Source organism: Lissotriton vulgaris, chromosome 7, assembly GCF_964263255.1.
Source record: "Lissotriton vulgaris chromosome 7, aLisVul1.2, whole genome shotgun sequence".
Lineage (NCBI taxonomy): Eukaryota > Metazoa > Chordata > Amphibia > Caudata > Salamandridae > Lissotriton > Lissotriton vulgaris.
In genome coordinates this window covers 502,038,610-502,056,809 of record NC_141695.1, presented here as the reverse complement: position 1 = coordinate 502,056,809, position 18,200 = coordinate 502,038,610, and the positions used below count along the sequence as shown (strand labels likewise).

Genomic DNA, 18,200 nt, shown 5'->3' with positions numbered 1-18,200 from the left:
CACCATTTGGTTTATTGGAGGCTACACTAATGAACTTACTACAAGGAGATTTCAACCGCATGCAAAACTCCATCACCCATCATGCACCGTTGGGGAAGTGGATGCTAACACGCCCTTTGGAGGTGGGGTGAATGGCCAATAAAAAAGTTAAGAAACATCACATGCTGTTTTCATTCGTGTTCTTTCAGCCCAAGAAGATGGGGATGTGAGCCCTGAAACGTGTTGGCAGCAACTAGAAGTAACAGAGGAAATCAGAGGGGTGCATACCTAATGCCGGAGGGCCGGAAGCAGCAGTGTGCAATCCCGATGCTTTGGGCACTTTGTTTGGACCTTTAACTGCACGGCAGCCCTGCCGTGGGGGTTAGCACCACCATCAGCTGGGGAACACGAAAATCAACAGCTGAGAGGAGTTGTTGCCGGGACTGTGCCTGACATTGTGGTACTGCTTTCGAAATGCTAAAAGAGCCCTTTTGATCGTATCCGTGACTCACCCAGAGTTAAAAATGTGCAAGGAAATGAAGAAATAACACTAATGAACTTACTACAAGGAGATTTCAACCGCATGCAAAACTCCATATATATAGATATATCCTTGAAAGTCCCATAGACACTGCCATGTCGTTCATAGACTTACTCAACATCAATGACATGAATTTAAAGTTTTCAGGTCATATAAGCAGGACTTCTGTAAACTACCTCGATCTCACTGTATATATAGATGACAAGGGAATGGTGCAAACTAAACTATTTAGGAAAGAGACGGCAGGTAATTCCACCCTCTTCGCCACTAGCAGCCATCCACGCCAATTGGTAGAAAGCATCCCTTATGGAGAACTTCTAAGGCTTAGACGGAATAACTCCAATCAAGAGGATTTTAAGAAGGCAGCGGATGCTAGTCTTCAAAGATTCAGGATAAGGGGATATAGTGAAAAGGTGTTAACCAGGGCTCTTGACAGAGCCAATAAGATGCAGAGGAAAACACTGTTAGAACCCAAGAAAACAGGTAAATCCATCAATGGGGCATTTCGCCTCATTACCACCTTTTCCCGCAATGCTGGCCAAGTCAAAAAGATACTCAAAAAGAATTGGAACATCTTAATGTCAGACAACATCATTAAAGCTGACTTGCCCAGCAATCCTCTTGTAACGTTTAGGAAAGCCAGATCGCTCAGAGACCAGTTGGTTTCGAGTCACTATTCAGTTCCTGAAAATAAAGCCCAATTACCGGCACTCAAAGGCTTCTACCCATGTGGCCGGTGCAAGGCCTGCAAATATAGCAAGCGGACGCTTGCTTTTAAAATTCCAGGTCTCCCTGCACCCAAAAAGATCACTAAATTTCTCATGTGCTCCACAGCATATGTCATCTACTGCCTCACTTGCCCTTGCGGCTTAAACTACATTGGGAGCACCACCAATGCAGTTAAATTGAGAATTTTAGAACACATGCGTGCCATTGCCAAAAAAGACGCCACCTACCCTGTAGCGAGGCACTTTGAAAAGAAACATAATAGCAACAGGGACCTGTTAGCTTATTGTTGTCTCGATAGTGTAGCAGTGAACATCAGGGGTGGCGACCGCCTTCTCAAACTTAGAAGGCTGGAGTCGAGATACATCATCGACTTGCAGAGTAAATACCCCAAAGGTCTTAATATGCACGAAGAACTTTCAGTCCATTTGGGTTAATCTGCATGTATTTATGATGGAGACTAATGTTGGCATTTGCACTGTATTCTCTATTTTGTCTTTACAGTCCATACTTGTTATTCGTATTTCTGGTTTTAGGATTACATGACTGTTATTTATATCTAGAATTTGTTCTTACATCCCATTTTATTTGGTTATTTCTTTTGTACAGGTGTAGTACACAGGCCCATCCAGGGCTAGATTTAGGCCTGCTAATTTTGCCATGTCTTTGAGGGTGTGTCCTCTGTGTTTACAGGATTCCGTGCCATGCAGCTAGATTATGTCGAGTACTGCTACTCGCAGCTTATGTATATATGTATATATGTATTTACGTGTGCCAATTGGTTCCCTGCATCTCAGAGCATAGTGTATTTTGCTAACACCCTATCCATTGTACAATACACCTGTTCATTTGTTATGCCCATCCTGGGCGTTATCACGATAGAAGGACTTATTACGTCCATTCCGGGCTTGATTAACCTTGCAACCCTCTAATATGCATTAGGGGTGCTGCATTTCATGTACATATGTATATTGATTGCGTATATTGATTGTTTATCTGTATATAACAGTGTTAGGATACATCTCTCTAACATGGCGGTTCCATTTGTAACCATGTATATAGTCCTTCTTTGCTTACCATTGTAATAGCGGAAGTAAGAGATTTTTTTGTCTTTGATTTATAATGAGTTGAAACGCCTTACCCTTTGCATATCTTGACGAAGCCCTCTGGCGAAACGCGTCGTATGCTGTAAGTTCCCTCATTAAATCTATGTGGAACTACCCCCTGAGTGTGCTGCTTTCTTTACGAATTAAGGATTCGTGGATCGTTTGTAGCTGTGATAAATACAACGGGCACACCCCCGTTTTGGCGTGCACCCGCTCACGAGTGCAACCGGCTGGTGTTTGGAGCATTTGGTTTGATATATATATATATATATATATATATCCAAACCCACGAAGAAGGGTCATTCAGGGAACGAGCCCATGGTCAGGAGGTGCGTAATGCCGGTATGCCTAAACCCATCTGTAATACAACTAGTATTCCTTTGCCCATTGGTTGTCTATTTATGCAGGTTCATGTCGCGATATGAAAATTCCAAAATACCTTTTTTGTAAATAGTAAATTTGACAAACCCTGTAATGAGATGCTGAATTTACTTATACTTTGCATGTTACAAAATGGCCGACACATTGGATATGTAGTGAAAGTAAAACTTGCAGTCATTTGTCCATTATCACGTTGATTTATGCACGCTCATGTTGCCACATTTTTCGTGTGATCAAGACATTAAGTTGTCGAAACGCATAACGAGCAATAAAGAGCTTTCTGCTTGGCATCTAAGACTTTGAGAGTGCGTCTATTTGTGGAAAATAGTTGAAAAAAATATATATATATAAATATATATGTGTGTTTAATTTTTATATAGTGATAAATATTACAAAAATTAATATAATGTCAAATAATTTATTGTATTCATTATGTGACACTACATTATTTTTTTTTATATGAGCACAACCAAATATATATGTGTATATGGGTTTATATATTAGTAGAATTTATTTAATTTACCTTATATATTTAAACATTTTACATTTACCACTTTAAACTCAAGGTTCAAAATAAGCTTTATTCGATATTACCAAAGAATATCATATAAGCATACAGTAACAGAAAAAAATAATACAGTACATTTAGACAATTTCATTCAAATAAAAGGGTAAAGGAAAAAATGATCATCATTTAAAGAGAAAAAAAGAAAAATCAAAAGAACCAGTGTCAGCTTACATAAAAGATTAAAAAGGTTTAAAAGTCTAAAAAGAGGAGTAAATTTAGGTAGGACCTTGCAAAGTTCAACATTCCTCCATGGTTGCCAAGTCCAATCTAATCCAAAAACAGTAGGACAGGGTCCCAAACATAATTAGTTCCCTTCCACCCCCGGTTTGAGATGGTGAGAATGGGGGTAGAATTAATTATTACCACTCCCAGTATTTCCCAAAAAGATCATGATGTAGGGTATGATTTCATGAAAGGGGGAAAACCAGGGATTGAGGGATAAAAGTCATATAAGTCCCATATAGATATTGGGCCGTCTGTCTCTTGTGGCGGCCAGGTTTTCAAGTAAGGGACAATGTTTGTGTCTCTGAATCTTACGAGTACCAGGTCCCCAGGAAGATCCTTATGAAGAGAACCCAGCCAGTCCACCCTCCTGACGCTCCTTATTGCTCCATATAGGTGACGAGGCAGTGGCCTATTTTTTGACAGCCAGAATTTGGTTTTGTTTAGTAAGTCATGTTGGCTCTCAATTTTTCCAGGTGGAAGAGCAGGGACGCCAGCAAGTATGCACACAAATGGGGCCGCTTCTGGTGGTAGATGGATTGATTTAATCTTATCATGAACTGCTCTAGGTGAGGTCAACTGGGGAAAGGAGACACTTGGAGAGTGTTTGGTTACTTTTTGCCCCACTGTACTAGAGCCAGTTAGTTGTGTTTGGCAGCTTTTATCCCGTTTAGAGCCTTCGTGAGTAGGAGGTGACTTTGGACGGTTGAATGTGTCACGGTGCTTGTCAGCCGACAAATTTGATTTGATTGCTGACTCTAATCCAGTAAGCCTATCCCCTAACATGTTAATTTTGTCCGACAACGGGGCTATCAAAGAGCTAAGCAGTTTTTCAATGAGCGGTACTAAAAGCGGGTGTATAGAAGGGCTTAAGGGATCTTGGGCCTCAGGAGTCGATGGTATCGTTGGGGAATTAACAATGCGTGAACCTGGAGGCGGTGTTTGAGTCCTTTTCACCGATGAAACCTGGGGGGGTGCGATATGAGGACTACAAGTTTTGTTGAGTAATGTGGGCTGCTCCGAAAGAGTAGACTTAACTGGTAGTATGATGTCGCTTTTGGGCGAAAGGGGGGTTTCTGATGGTGCATAGGTGGTTTGACATAAGAGGTTTAGCTCGTCTAACCAAGAAAACTTTTGCCCAGTTCCTGCTACGGTAGGTGGGTGATCTACTTTAGTATTCATGGTAATCAGGGAATACCAACAGATGCATGAGAAATAGTCTTTACCTTCGTGGTGTAATGTCAGGTGTGTAAGCCAAGGGGGGTGGCCCGCCCCGTCCTCCTCAGGTCCTCTGAGGGCCACAGAGGGCCCGCCCTTTTCCCGGGCTTCTCCCGCGCGCGACTCGTGTGGCGAGTTGAGAGTGCGAGCTGTTATGCGCCTCCGTTCGCGCTGATGCCTCCTCCCTCGTGCGCGTGTCCCGGGGCTGCTGGGTATTGTAGTTCCCCGATGGGAACTACCGCCGTTCCCCTCACGGCTTTCCTTGTCTGCTCGGGCCGTTCCCCTCACGGCGCGGGTGCTGGTCGGAATACCCCACTGGCCCCCTGCCACGGACTGTGCAGGTGAGGCTTGCTTTGGACTTTGGACTTTAAACTCTATTTATACTTTTTTTTTTCGATACTTTTGCATATTTTTGGATGATATTAGTGTCAGCAATATTTTCCCCCCAGTATTTTTGTACTTACCATTATAACTATAGGGACACGATATCTTTTAAGATACAATATTTTTTGTCAAATGATATTGGTAACCTCAATATTGTGTCAGCCATCCTGGAGTTCACTGTCTTGCTAATCAAGCTAGAAGTCATTTTCCTCTTTAATCAAGAGCTACAAGATTGCCAATGCGATTTTTTACCTTATGAAGTGTTTTAGTCCTCCTACCTGAAACCCTTTTAAGGAAACACTTGAAACCTGTTACATGCACTATTCTGAGTTGAGCGGCACCGTGGCTACTGAAATGAGTCACCCTTTCCTTTAGGTAAACTAGAAGGGACTAAGCGAAAACCTTCATGGTGTCCATTTCTTGATACGTGGCCTGAGATCAAAAGAGCCTGGGGCAGTTAATTGCTTGTAATGTGGGATAAGGAATGGAGTATTTTATAGACTGTAAGCTTTACTTTAGTATTGTGAAAAGCTTATGTTAAAGCCAATAAGCTTAGTTCTGCACATTGTGAAACGTACATATTTTTCAGAATTGAGGTATTACTTCCAGAGACTGTGGGCCAGTTTTATTGATTTGAATTCCTTGTGAAAGCCCAGTAGGCATGCTTTTGAATTGCAAAAAGCATTTTGTGTTTTCGACATATGCATATATAGGGTTATCAGTATTTTTAGTGTTAGGGCCTATGTGTAAGCAAATTATCACAGGAGTATTTGCAAATATCAAGAACAGACTAAAAATAATCAATCAATCAAACTTTTATATAGCTCGGCAAATCACCTGTTAGGGTCTTGAGACACTGAAGATGCTAGCTGCAGCGTGGAGGCTTGATCAGTCAAACATCCAAGTCTTTAGTTCTCTTCTGAATTGCTGGAGCAACGGTGTGGTTCTGAGATGCAGGAGGAGATTGTTCCATGCCTTTGCTGCGAGGTGCGAAAAGGAGCACCCTCTACAGTTTGCTTAGCAGATCCATGATGAGTCTGCGAGAGAGAGAGAGAAGCAGATCATAGGTGTCTTGTCGGTTGGTGGAAGGTCAGGCGTTTGTTGATGTATGCAAGACCTTTGTTGTTTCGGCCCTTGTAAGCATGAGTCAGCAACCTGAACTGGCATCTCTTCTGAATCGGGAGCCAGTGAAGTTTCTTGAGATGGGGTGTGATGTGGGTCCTTCAGTTCACGTATGAGTCTTGCTGACGAGTTTTGTATAGTCTGGTGTCTCCTCAGGAGGCGTGCAGTCTGCTGGTAATGAGGGCCTGTGTGATGGTCTTCTGGTGTTTACAAGGAGCCATCTGATGATCTTGCAGAGCATGCGAAGGGTGTGGAAGCAGGAAGATGAGACTGCATTGATTTGCTTCTTTATAGATAGCTTGCATTCCAAGATGATACTGAGTTTGCGGGAGTGGTCTGTTGGAGCGGAGGATGTGCCAGGATCCGCAGGCAACCATGCATTGTTCCATGGCGAGATGTTGTTTCCAAAGATGAGGACTTCAGTTTTTTCTGTGTTGAGTTTGAGATAGCTATTCTTCATCCAGTCCGCAACCTTCATCATGCATCTGTGGAAGTGTGCTTTTGTGGTGGAGGGATCCTCGGATAAGGAGAGGTTGAGCTGGGTGTCGTCGGTGTAGGAGAAGATGCTCAGTCCGTATTATTTGACCGTGTTGGCCAGGGGGGTCATGTAATTGTTGAAGAGGGTCAAGCTGAGGGACGATCCTTGGGAGACTCCGCAGATGATCTCCTAGGCTTTGAGGTGTACGGTGGGTGAGGAATCCTTTGGATTGTGCAGGTGAGGGACGAGGCAATCCATTTGAGGGCATTTTCATGGATCCTGATGTAATAGAGTCTGTTGATCAGGATGTGATTAGAGACACTGTGATTGGAGACAGGTCCAGGCAGATGAGGTCTGCTGTTTTCCTGTGGCCAAGGAGGGCTGATGTAATCAATGGCTGCAATCAGGGCTGTCTTAGTGTAGCGATTAGATCAAAATCTGGATTGGGAAGGGTCCAAGAGGTTGTGGTCTTCTAGGTGTTGGTTGAGTTGTTGGTTGATCGCTTTCTCAAGGACTTTGCTGGATGCGGAGCAGAGAGGTAGGCTGGTAGTTCTTTAGTTCTGCTGGGTTGGTGGATAGTTTTTTCAGGAGGGGCCTCACTTCAGCTTGTTTCCAGCCCTCAAGGAAGGGGTCCATGGTGATGGAGGTGTATTTAGGACCTTCCTGAGCTCGACTCCGATTGTCTTGTTTATGAGATTGAAGATGTAGTGAGGGCATGGGTCAATGGGTGCTCCCGAATGCACGGAGTTCATGATGGAGATAATGTCTCGCGTGTTGAGGAGGTTTAAGTGGCTGAGCAGTTGTTTGGGGATTGTGTTTGTTGGAGTAATCTGATAGATGCTGTCAGCAGTGAAGGGTTGGCGTTTGAAGTTTTCATAGATGGCCAAGATCGTGTCATTGAAGTAGTCAGCAAGGTTATTGCATAGTTGCTGGGAGGACTGGAGTTGCCCCAGAGAAAAATGTATGGTTTTCGTGCCTATTCTGTGAACCCCATTACAAGGTGGTTCCATTTTGTAAGTCTACTGAGAATTTACAAATGTGTTTCATTTTGTGTGTAGGATTTAGTTGTGCATGCATTAAACTGCTTTGCATTTTTAGGGATCGCCTAGGCAGGGATTGCTCTGTCTCTTCGAGACATGGTTTGTTCAGGATATGGGCATTGAGCTCCGCCAATTTACAGCCTATATTTTCATTTGGCTCTTGTGACTGTCTTGTGTAAATGCTTTTTTTCTTCGGTTAGTTTGCTTAGACGTCCCTCCATAGTCTCGGCTTTTCTACTGTTGTAACCTCGGATTAGGATGGCCCCTCTTACATATGCTCTTACTTCATGTGTTTGATTTGCAATATCAGAGCACTATTTTTTTAATAAGCAGGTGTCGCAGGCACGAAGCTATCACTTCCCGACCGCACTTCCCTGACCCCAATGGTATTTTTAATGTATTTTGTTTCTTCTGGTGCAGTGCAGCATGCTGTGCTTTATCTTGAAGTATGGAAGCCATGCCTTTATTTTGTACTGCATGGCACGCTCACCACCTCCGATTTTTAAATAAATAACTTGAAACATAATTTAACTCTCCGCGCGGGCCTGTTTCATGAGCGACGCGCGTTCTTTTACTTGCAAGCTCGGCACTGCATCTCCCTGTGGGGTGCCCTCATTCCCTCCACAGAAAAAAACTCTTCCTATGCTACACTCCTCCTGTACTGCTGCCTGCTTATCGAGATCATGCTTTTAACTTCAGCCAGCCACTCTGCTTGGACTAAATGCACCACGGCCACCATTTCAGATTATTTACTTTGTTGCAGCGTGGCATGTTTGCAGAAACGTATCTAATGGAATTTTTTATTTATTTACTTTCTTTTGTTGCAGCGCGGCATGCCACGCTTCATCTTGAAATATGGCAGTTGCGCCATTCTTTTGGAAAATATACCATTTACCACGTCAATAGCTCCATGGATTGGGTTTCCCTGCTGCTGGCATTATTCTATAAATTCCTTGTGTGTCACTGAGCACGATCCCTCACATGGTGTAGTACCTTATGTGGCCAAAAGAGGTCCCAAGGGAAACCTAATGATAACCTATGGTACTGCACCTTTCAGTGCTTTGTGCATAGTAAAAAATATAAATGTTGCTGCGCCCACAATAATGTGCTGCGTTGCTAATTATGTATAAGGTCCAAAAGGTGAGACCTATTGCATTGCAAATGCTGTTAAAGAAAAGGTAACGACAGTAATTAATTGAGTGTTATTTGGAGAGTTGCTGAGCTCCCATTTACTGACACACAGTACCTTCCTGAATCAGTCTGTACTGCTCTACCTTCTTACCCTGACTTTCAAGTGCTAATACAAGAGGTTTGGGGTCTCCAGTTTGATGGCCTGTGGTACAGGAGCCATTGTATTGGCATTTATTTATATAGCGCACTACTTACCCGTAGGGTCCCAAGGCGCTTCGACCGCTGCGAAACCCTTCCTGGCTTCCCTGAGAGATGGTCCCTTAATGGGTATCTCCAGGGTGAGACCAGGCATCCCCGGCGGTCTGGTGGGGCCGTTAGTGAAGATGAGGCAAGCTAATGCCCAGAGTTGCCGAGTGTGATCGCTGATCAGAGTGGGCACCGAGGCGAGAGAATTATCGAGTCCGCTGACCCTGGTCCAGAAACCTGCCGCGCCGGGAATCGAACCCTGGTCCCGGGCCGTCCTCTGCTCTCGGGTCTGCCGCCTCTAACCAGTGAGCCACACTACTTCACTAGCCACACTACTTCACTTTAGCCAGGGACCTCAAAGGTGAAAGTTCCCCATTGATGCGTGCAGTAACCTCTTATTGCTGAGGGATGTTCAGAATCAAATTTCTCATAGCACCGAAAATAAGATTTACAGCCCCATCACAAACAGTCCCTTCCAGGATGTATATCTCTGAGAGACCTTTTGAAGAAGGATCTATGCAACACAAATTGTTGCTAAAGTCACAATTTTAAAACAGTGTCCGTAGGAAAAAAATTGGAAACTACGCAAAGTAGCTAAGTAAGTTTAGCTTAGATTTTGGTGGAGGCTGCAAAAAAGAAAACAATCTGTTCTCTACCTACATTGCCTAACCAAGGTGTAAAAATAGAGCAAAATAAATTGATTAATTAATTATAAGATATGTCAGTCCCGCCCTCATGCCCCACCCTACCTCCCACATCTTGCTTAAAGTCTACCTGAGCCTACAACGAAAGAAAAGGAATGTGTTCCAAAGATAGGAGGGAAACCATGAGCTATCTCAGGCACCCTATGGATAGTAGTAGATATCTCAGATATCTAAGATATCTCAGCTCCTAACAACAATACTCTCTTTGCAATCAGATCAGCGGAAGATGTCTTCTGTAGCATGGATCCTTAGCAGAACAAAGGTATTGCAGTGTAATAGGAAAGTGGGATTCTTGTCTGTTATGAAAGTAGTGCGTAGAGAGCAGGTAAGAACTAAAATGTGAAGTGTGACCTTTGGCAACAGAAGGCGCAGAAAAAGAAGCGCGCCTGCTCATCATAGCTTTCAATATGTGAATGTAGCGCCAAAGTCTCACCTGCTACTACGTCCCGGAACATAGCTTTGAATGCGGGAAAGTAGCTGCTCTGCACTTTTTCCAGGAGCTCTGCCATTTTCTTGACTCTTTTGGTTTTCAGTTGGTTGTAGATACATTCCAAGTCTGCATACCTAATAGAAAACAATTTAGAAAGAAAATAACAACATCCAGCAAGAGCAGGCATACCACGAGTCAACCTGATAGACTAATATTGCAGTGCAGAGTGTTGCTGATTCAAACAGAACTCTAACAATTAATGTCATATTATATACTTGTACATCAAATCACTTACAATGATAGGCAGTTGAATTACACAAAGGAATGTGTGTGCAGTGTACTTAGTGCCGCGTGCTTGAGTTGATAGTACTGCACCGGGTGAATACTAATACTGCAGGGTCAGGCATGCCGCTCTAGTCAAGGCCTCCACCTTGTAAAGAAGGATACAGTGGGACTGCTCGTGTTTTACCGCATGTTTCATAACATGAAATGCCAGAGTGTGAAGTGTTTACAGGGTAAGGCATTGCCTCCGAGTCCAGACCCTCCAGCTTGTAATGAGGGAAACAGTGGGACCAATGCATGTTTTACCGCATGTTTCTCAACTTGAAAAGCCAGAATATGCAGTATTTTCCGCCAACACAAATGTTGCATGATTTTCTAGTTATAGTTGTAATCTCTGTCCGGGTGCAAATGCTTGTTTCTTCCCAAATGGGGATTACCTGCCTTTCTGGAATGAGGACTTTGGACTTCTGTGATGTTCTGTGCTTGTTGGTCCGCCTGTGATAAAGACTATTTGGTTCGGTAAGGTGTAAACATAAAAAATAAAGTGGCACATTAAGTGGTCTCCGGTTATATGTAATGTACTATTACATATATAAGACACGACAATCTCTTTCACGAATTAATGTATTTCCTGCATCGTGAAATATATGTATCATTAAGAAAATTACACAGCCAGGTTAATGTGGACTGTTTGAAAGCAATTCAACGTGCACAATCCGAACTGCAAAGACCAGAATACATATTCAGTATAGGATTTTGCTTTAAAAATGTGTTTTTGGAAGAAAACAGCATTTCAAGGCAGTAAGGGGCAGATTTATGAAGGGCTTGCGCCACGTTTACGCCGCCGTTGCGTGACGCAACGGCACGGAAACGTGGCGCATCCTGGCGCCCTATTCACAACGTGACGCATCTAGGAGATGCGTCACTTTGTACAGCACTGCGCCATGAGGAGGCGTTCCTGCGCAGGGGGGGCGGGGCGTTCCTGCGCAGGAACGCCTCCTGAAAGTGGCTGAATGAAATCTATGAGATTTCACTCAGTCACTTTCAGGGCAATGCTGTGTCAAAACCCTGCGCCTGCTTGAAGCAGGCGCAAGGCTTGAGGCAGCATTGAAAGAATAGGCCCCCCCAGAGCATTGCTGGAGCTGCGTCGCGCTTGCGTCGCAACTCTAGCAATGCGCCACATTTCCGGCACAGATGCGTGACGCATCTGTGCCGTTTTGCACCATGGTGCGCTGCATCATAAATGCGGCGCACCATGGGTGGCGTAGCTGTGGCGCCCTGTGGCGCATGTTAACTGGCGCATCCCTCGGGATGCGCCAGTTAACATAAATCTGCCCCTAAGTGCGCCTACCCAGCTGACGAGATTCTTGATCAATCCGAATATTAGCTCTCTTTCGTTTACCGACCTGGCACTGCTACCCTGCCGCTTAGAGTCACTGTGAGTACCCGGCATTGCGGGACCAGGATGGAGGAGTTGAACCCACAAACACATGACGCCTGGGGCCACAGACAGACGACTGCTTCTTCTGCCATGACACGGACCGGGAACCCTAAAGCAACTACAAGGAGGTCCTCGTAGGCCATGGAGCCATTTTTAAGGTCCCCATCCGTATGCTAAACTCTTTATGGCAAAATCTGGACGAAGAATTTTATGACTCAGACTCTTTGTCACTGCCCCAGGCCACTGTTACTGCCGTCTGCTCGGAATAGGAGAAGAGAAACATGGGAAGTGCAAAGACATAAGTAGAGCCGGTCAGTCAAAAATGGTTAAAAATAGAAAAAAAATACACAACAGGCTGGATAAATCAAGTCATCTCAGAAAAAAGAAAGGCATGTAAACGTATCAATAAAATAAGTCAACAAAATCATATAACAGGAAATCAGTAACAGTGCGCCCAAGAGTCACTTAGCTGTCCCAGGAGCAGAGACAAGAGCATATGCTAGGGTCGCGTTCGATTAGCTTAGAGTCAATGTTCCACACATTGTTGGGTGCGTGTGTTCTGTATTCTACTTTATGCTGTGGAATTTATAGATTAAAGGGAAATTGCACAGCATGACATCATTTCGAAACAGGTCGTATTATCCCAGAGGTGGCTCCTAACGTTAGTTCTAGGATGTTTCCCATGAAGGATATTGATGCATCTGTTACTTTTGCCTGACGTTTGAGGACTACTCTTGAAGGCTTTATTAGGGCAAAAAGTAGGCGTTGAGGTCGGGGGCAGGAAGCGTGGAAGTGCATCTCCCTACCAGTTGCTGGTTGGGTAGCCGATTTGAGTGGGTGGAATGCACGAGTCAAAAAGCCTCTGAAGTGTCTTAAGAATATTTGCTTGTAGTGCAGACCGGTTTCTTGGGTAGTCTTACTCCAGGCGTTTGCAACACCAAAAGTGATTCTAGCACAAGCTTTATTGTCTGTGCTGAAATGTAAAACGTCAGTTCTATATTGTGTTATTTTCTGTAAATAGCAACGGGGCATTACTAAGTCGTTCTTAATTTGAGCCAGTGACTGCAGGTGGGTCTCGTCGGCACTTATTTGTAGGGACCAGAACTTATTTTACCTCAACAAACTTTGATGCAGAGCAAGAGAGAGAAAGACACACAATGAGCAAAGAAGGAGACACAGAAGCAGACACAGTAGGAGGAACATAAGGACGGAGATACAGAGACAAAGGCCCTGATTACAATGTCGGTCGGACCGCCAACGACAGGCTGTCCGTGGCGGTCCGACCGGCCGACAGACCTGTACACAGTAGCTTGTGCTGCAGCTCTTTTCCTGGGCCACAGCACAAGCCGCCTGTAAAGGAGCACTCTGCGACCCCCAGCCCAGCGATCGCATCATAATGCACTGGTCAGACCACAGAATGCTTGGTAGGCGGTCTCTGGACCACCACAATAGCGGTCGGCGGTCCAACCAACCGCCATCATAATAATGCCCAACTGGAGAAAGACGGAGTGAAAAAGTAACTGCAAGAGTGAGATAAAGAGGTAGGGAGTGTACGAGTTTGGATTAAAGAGGCATGAGGTAGATTCAAGACTATGCAGCCCTGGTATTCACCACCACAATCTTCAATCGAGCTGGGCTTGAAATTCTAAACAAAACTTTGGGCCCGGGTTCTTATTGTTGGCACACTAGGGACTGATTAAAAGGTACAAAAATATGTGAAGAGATATACACTGGATTCTAATAAAAAATAGCTTTCAATGTACCTGTTTTTCCAAAAATCCAGCTCGACATTTGGATTGGGATTCTCGCCTTGCAAGAGCGGCTCTGCGGACTCCCTCTTCAGCACACCCCGGATCTGATGGCTCCAGTCGATGATGGCAGATTCAATGGCATGTACGATGGCTTTATCCATGTGGTCTCCACTGCAACAGAAGACCTTCAGATTACACGGGGGCATCCTAATCAACATTTTAAAATGCTTAGGCTCACAGAAGTTGGACCTCAACTTTGTTCTCAAAAAATGATATTAATTATGTGTGGCCATAGTAACAATGCATATAGACATTCTTTTAAAGAGGCTATAATCATTTCTGTTACTTAACTCACAATATTTACCTGTACAGGGTCCGAGTAATTCCAGGGATCAAGCAAATGGCAAAAATTATGAGTTTTTGGGGGGCATAACAGGTGGAAATCGTAAACTAAATGTGAAATATGTTGTGCCTGTTATTTCAACAGGAAACTTCATCTGCTTGAAGTAGGTGAAATCTGCGGGTGGATACCGCGTATCAACCGTGTTCCTGCTGAACACATAACTTTGATGGGTCCAGTACCTTTCATTAAAAGCCCAATCGGATTTGAGGGGCTGCTAATAATGGTGGCCGCAGTGCAAAAATCTATGGAACAAGTATATGCATTAAATAATTTGTTGTTCATTCCTAAAATATCTTCCCTTACTCAGAACAAGGACCCACAAATCAACTCTCCTCCACATGACAAAGTGAATCATGTATTTGGTTCAGCACCATATCTTGTAACTTGATTTAATCAGCAAATCATTGTGAATTCCATGAATACTAGTGCTCTCTCCATTTATTCTCTGATGAAGACATTTGTTATCCGTGTTCAACATGTGCGGGCACCCTTCAACTAGCAATGCAAAAATGTATAAAGCTAGACTGCTCCAGTCTGTGGTATCTCTGGCTGAACCCTCCTCCTTCACTGTGGCTCGTGCAATCAGCACCCCTTAAGCCTTAGATTGCAGACACAGCTATGTTTGTGCTACACAGGAGACCTTGCACGAAAACAACCTGCAAGGCAGTTCAAAAGTCAAGCAATATTATTTGCCCCGGTTATCTTTCACTAGAAAATGTCTAGAATTATCTGAGTCCAGGAAGAGGTAAACTCAAAAGTTAATACTTTTTCAAGTGTTTTTATTATGAATTTTTATACAGAGCTCTATCACTTTAGTCCACGCCCTTAGTACAAGTTATTATTGACCCAGCATTGGAAGAATGTCCATGTGAACGAGTATTCCCGTTTCCAGGTTGAGCTTCAATCGACCTGTTATATCTCTTTTGTGGGGTTTGGCTAACCCACTGATTGGCATTGGTTACTATCTGTGGCATTCAGAAAGGCTGGCGTCTTATTGGTACATTTCTGTAAAAGTCCCTCCTCTGTGTGTTTAGTTCTCTTTGCAGCAATTTCATTCAGAGAACATTTTGGTTGGTCATCACACAGTACAGGATTGATGGCCTCTCTTCCCTCCTCCTTTCTGGCTATTGCAGGTCAGGTGTTGTTCTTTGTTTTGTAGTTTTATGTAGCGAAAACTCAACCCGAAGGTATTCGAGCCCTGTACATGAGCGCCAGTTATGTTACACAAGGATACATTCCTTATTTGGTAGGCACGGGGAGATTACGTGATTTGCCCAGAATCACCAATGTTGGGCTGGGTCTAGTCCATAATTCCACACTACTCATCCCAACAACCACACACAGATCCAGACTTAACCAAGATACTGAGATCCACCCAAAAGAGAACAACAAATCTTTAGATCCTTCAAAAACGTCTCCAATACAACCAAAGCTTAATTCAACTCTTGCCCTACCAACTCCACACCTGATATTACCATTAACACCCTTCTAAACAGCTTAAATCAATTTCTGGGAAACTATCTGAACACCCAAGCTTCAACTAAAAAAACTTAAGTACAAGCCTGCGCTTTCACACCCTTGTACCCCAAAGACCTAACCCACACCAAACATTCCCTACAGTAACAGGAACGAAAATGGAAGACAAACAGAAACCTGACGACCTCACACTACTGAAGTACTTCCGTGCAATATGCAGACAACTCAACTCAACTCAACTCAACTCAAAGCACAGTACTCAGGAGAAAAATTCTACCATGGCCGGGGAGTGTCACCCCACTGTTTGAAAGTAGAAAGTGAAAAACAAAATGATAATAAAACATTTTTATAATCATATTATTTTTCATTGACTCAGCCAAGTTTTTTGAGTCTGGGGCAGGGTGGGACCAGGTCGCAGCATCACCAGCATTGGGAAGAGGAGTAGTGGGCACTGAAAGTGCTCATGTCGGTTTTGATGGCAATCCACAGCCAGCCAAACCAACATGCGCACTTGGATACCTCCAGGCTATTCCTTGGAGATATTGCAGGGGACAGAAGCAGATGCTCCCAGTGCCTGCTGGAGCGTAAAACTGGCCCTCTCTGCCCAATCCCAGCACTTCTTTCATGCTGGGACTAATAGCATGAGAGAAGTGCTGTGATTGAGTGGTGAGCTGGGAGTCTGTGCTCATGGAAATGGCAGTGCAGGGAGCAGCGGAGCAGTGAAGCACGGCGCAGGAGCAGAAGGTAAGTGTACATTTATTAATTTTTAATTAATTTTTCCCCGCGCTGCCCGAGCACCGCCCCACCACGTAGAATGGGCAGCAGCTGTTACTGCCAGTACTATACCACCACCATCAACAAAGGCGCCAACAGACAAGTGCAATGTGAATAATCTCTTCTTCAGAGAATCCAAAACTCCTGTTCCCAGAGATTTTTAAGGAAGGTCTGCGGCCATGCACTGTGCATAGGGCATAGGTAATGGACTTTGGCCATGTAGTCTCCATCACTTCTCTTCAAGTGTTTTGTGGACACACCCTGAAGCTGTGGAGAGCAAGGAGAGATGGTTAGTTTTGTTCATGCCATGTGGTTGATACCTTTGCACAGTGCTTGCAGTCATGGCCTCTGCTTATGGGCAGAGTGCCCGGTATCGGAACACACGCCATTACAGCTTCACATTTCCATAGTACTACCTGGGAAAATACTTTGGCTGTCATCAGTCGGCTTAGGACATGACCTGGCCAGCACCCCCTTTTCCCTTTAACTTTTCAGAAAAGGGCATGGCTATTATCTTACCACAGTGCCCAAAGTGCTACCTGCACCATCTCCTCTTGCTCCGACTACCCACTAGCCATGATTTGTGGCCAAGTCCAGCAAAGAAGAGAAAAGGAAAAAAGGAAAATTCTGAATGGTAAGAACAGGCTAATGCCAGAAGACATGGGAGAAATCTGGTTTTCTTGCCAAAACAATTTATGCCCACTGAGACAAAATGCCTTTAGTCTGCTCACCGAGAATCAGTTTACCCTGTGAAGGATAAGAAATAAAATGCACACAACACCAAAGTGATATCCCCCAGTTTTCAGAGGCTATTCATCAGTTAAGCCACTTGTGAAAAAGTGTATTAGTAGATGGGGTGCACTGTAATCCAGCACTAGTAATAATGTCACTTTTCTTGTTAGGTCCAATAAAGGTTTCAGTAATTTAAGCCTGAGCTCAACCACTCGTACCTATGGCACAAAGCAGACGGGATTAACGTAAGAAAATATGTAAAGTATTTAAAAGTACCAAAACAATTACAAAATCAACAAGACAATATAATAAAATTCCTACTCTATTTTAAAAAATGGAAAATAATTTAATTAACAAAATTACACAAAAACAATAAAAATACAATATGGGGAACCAGAGACATCATTTTTGAAAGTTTAAATTTAAAATTAGCACCAAAGTGTGAAACCCCAACTGCACTCATCTGGTTGCACTTGATGAGGGCCTAGGAGCGTTTTAAGGCTGACAAGTAGAAGCACAGGTGGGATACAGAGAACCAGCTTCTCCCCAGTTAAAAAATGTACCTTCCTTCCAACTTAGACTCTGAAATGGAAGTAAAAATCCTTAGGGGCAAGGAAGCAGGCTGCAGCCGAGAAAGGCTTCACATGCCTGGATAGCCGCCAGATGAGGGCTCAGTGAAGCTGTTATAAATGGGGATTCTGGTTGGCTAGGGTTGCAACTAAGCCAGGCAGAACTCACCACTCTAGTCAGGACAAGTTAAGTTGCACAACAAAGATAGCTGTTATCACCCCATTGGTAGCTCGGCAAGAGCAGTCAGGCTTAACCCAGAGTTTATGTGTAAAGTGTCTGCGCAAAAAACGCACCCGTAACACAATAAATACACCACAAAAGAGGCTCCACACATGCTTATAAAAAAAAATATATAGTATATTGTGTATATAAACTTGGACCGGAACCACATAAATCATAAATACTGTGCATATAATGCAAATATTGAAAGGTTACTCACTACCCTGACAATGTGAGCAGTAACAGAGAAAACCATATGCATAATCATAACAGTAT

The 18,200-nt window shown here is 43.8% G+C and overlaps 1 protein-coding gene across 1 annotated transcript in view; it reads right to left on the bottom strand.

Annotated features, from left to right (window-relative positions):
* The window catches only part of DNAH9 (dynein axonemal heavy chain 9), a 1,435,662-nt gene that overhangs the window by 1,305,024 nt on the left and 112,438 nt on the right, over positions 1–18,200 (bottom strand). Inside the window, exons 3-4 of the mRNA XM_086930591.1 lie at positions 13,763–13,921; positions 10,280–10,410 (exon numbers count right to left, since the gene is read on the bottom strand). Of these exons, the coding sequence (XP_086786717.1) occupies positions 10,280–10,410; positions 13,763–13,921 (290 nt within the window). The remainder of the gene's footprint in view (positions 1–10,279; positions 10,411–13,762; positions 13,922–18,200) is intronic.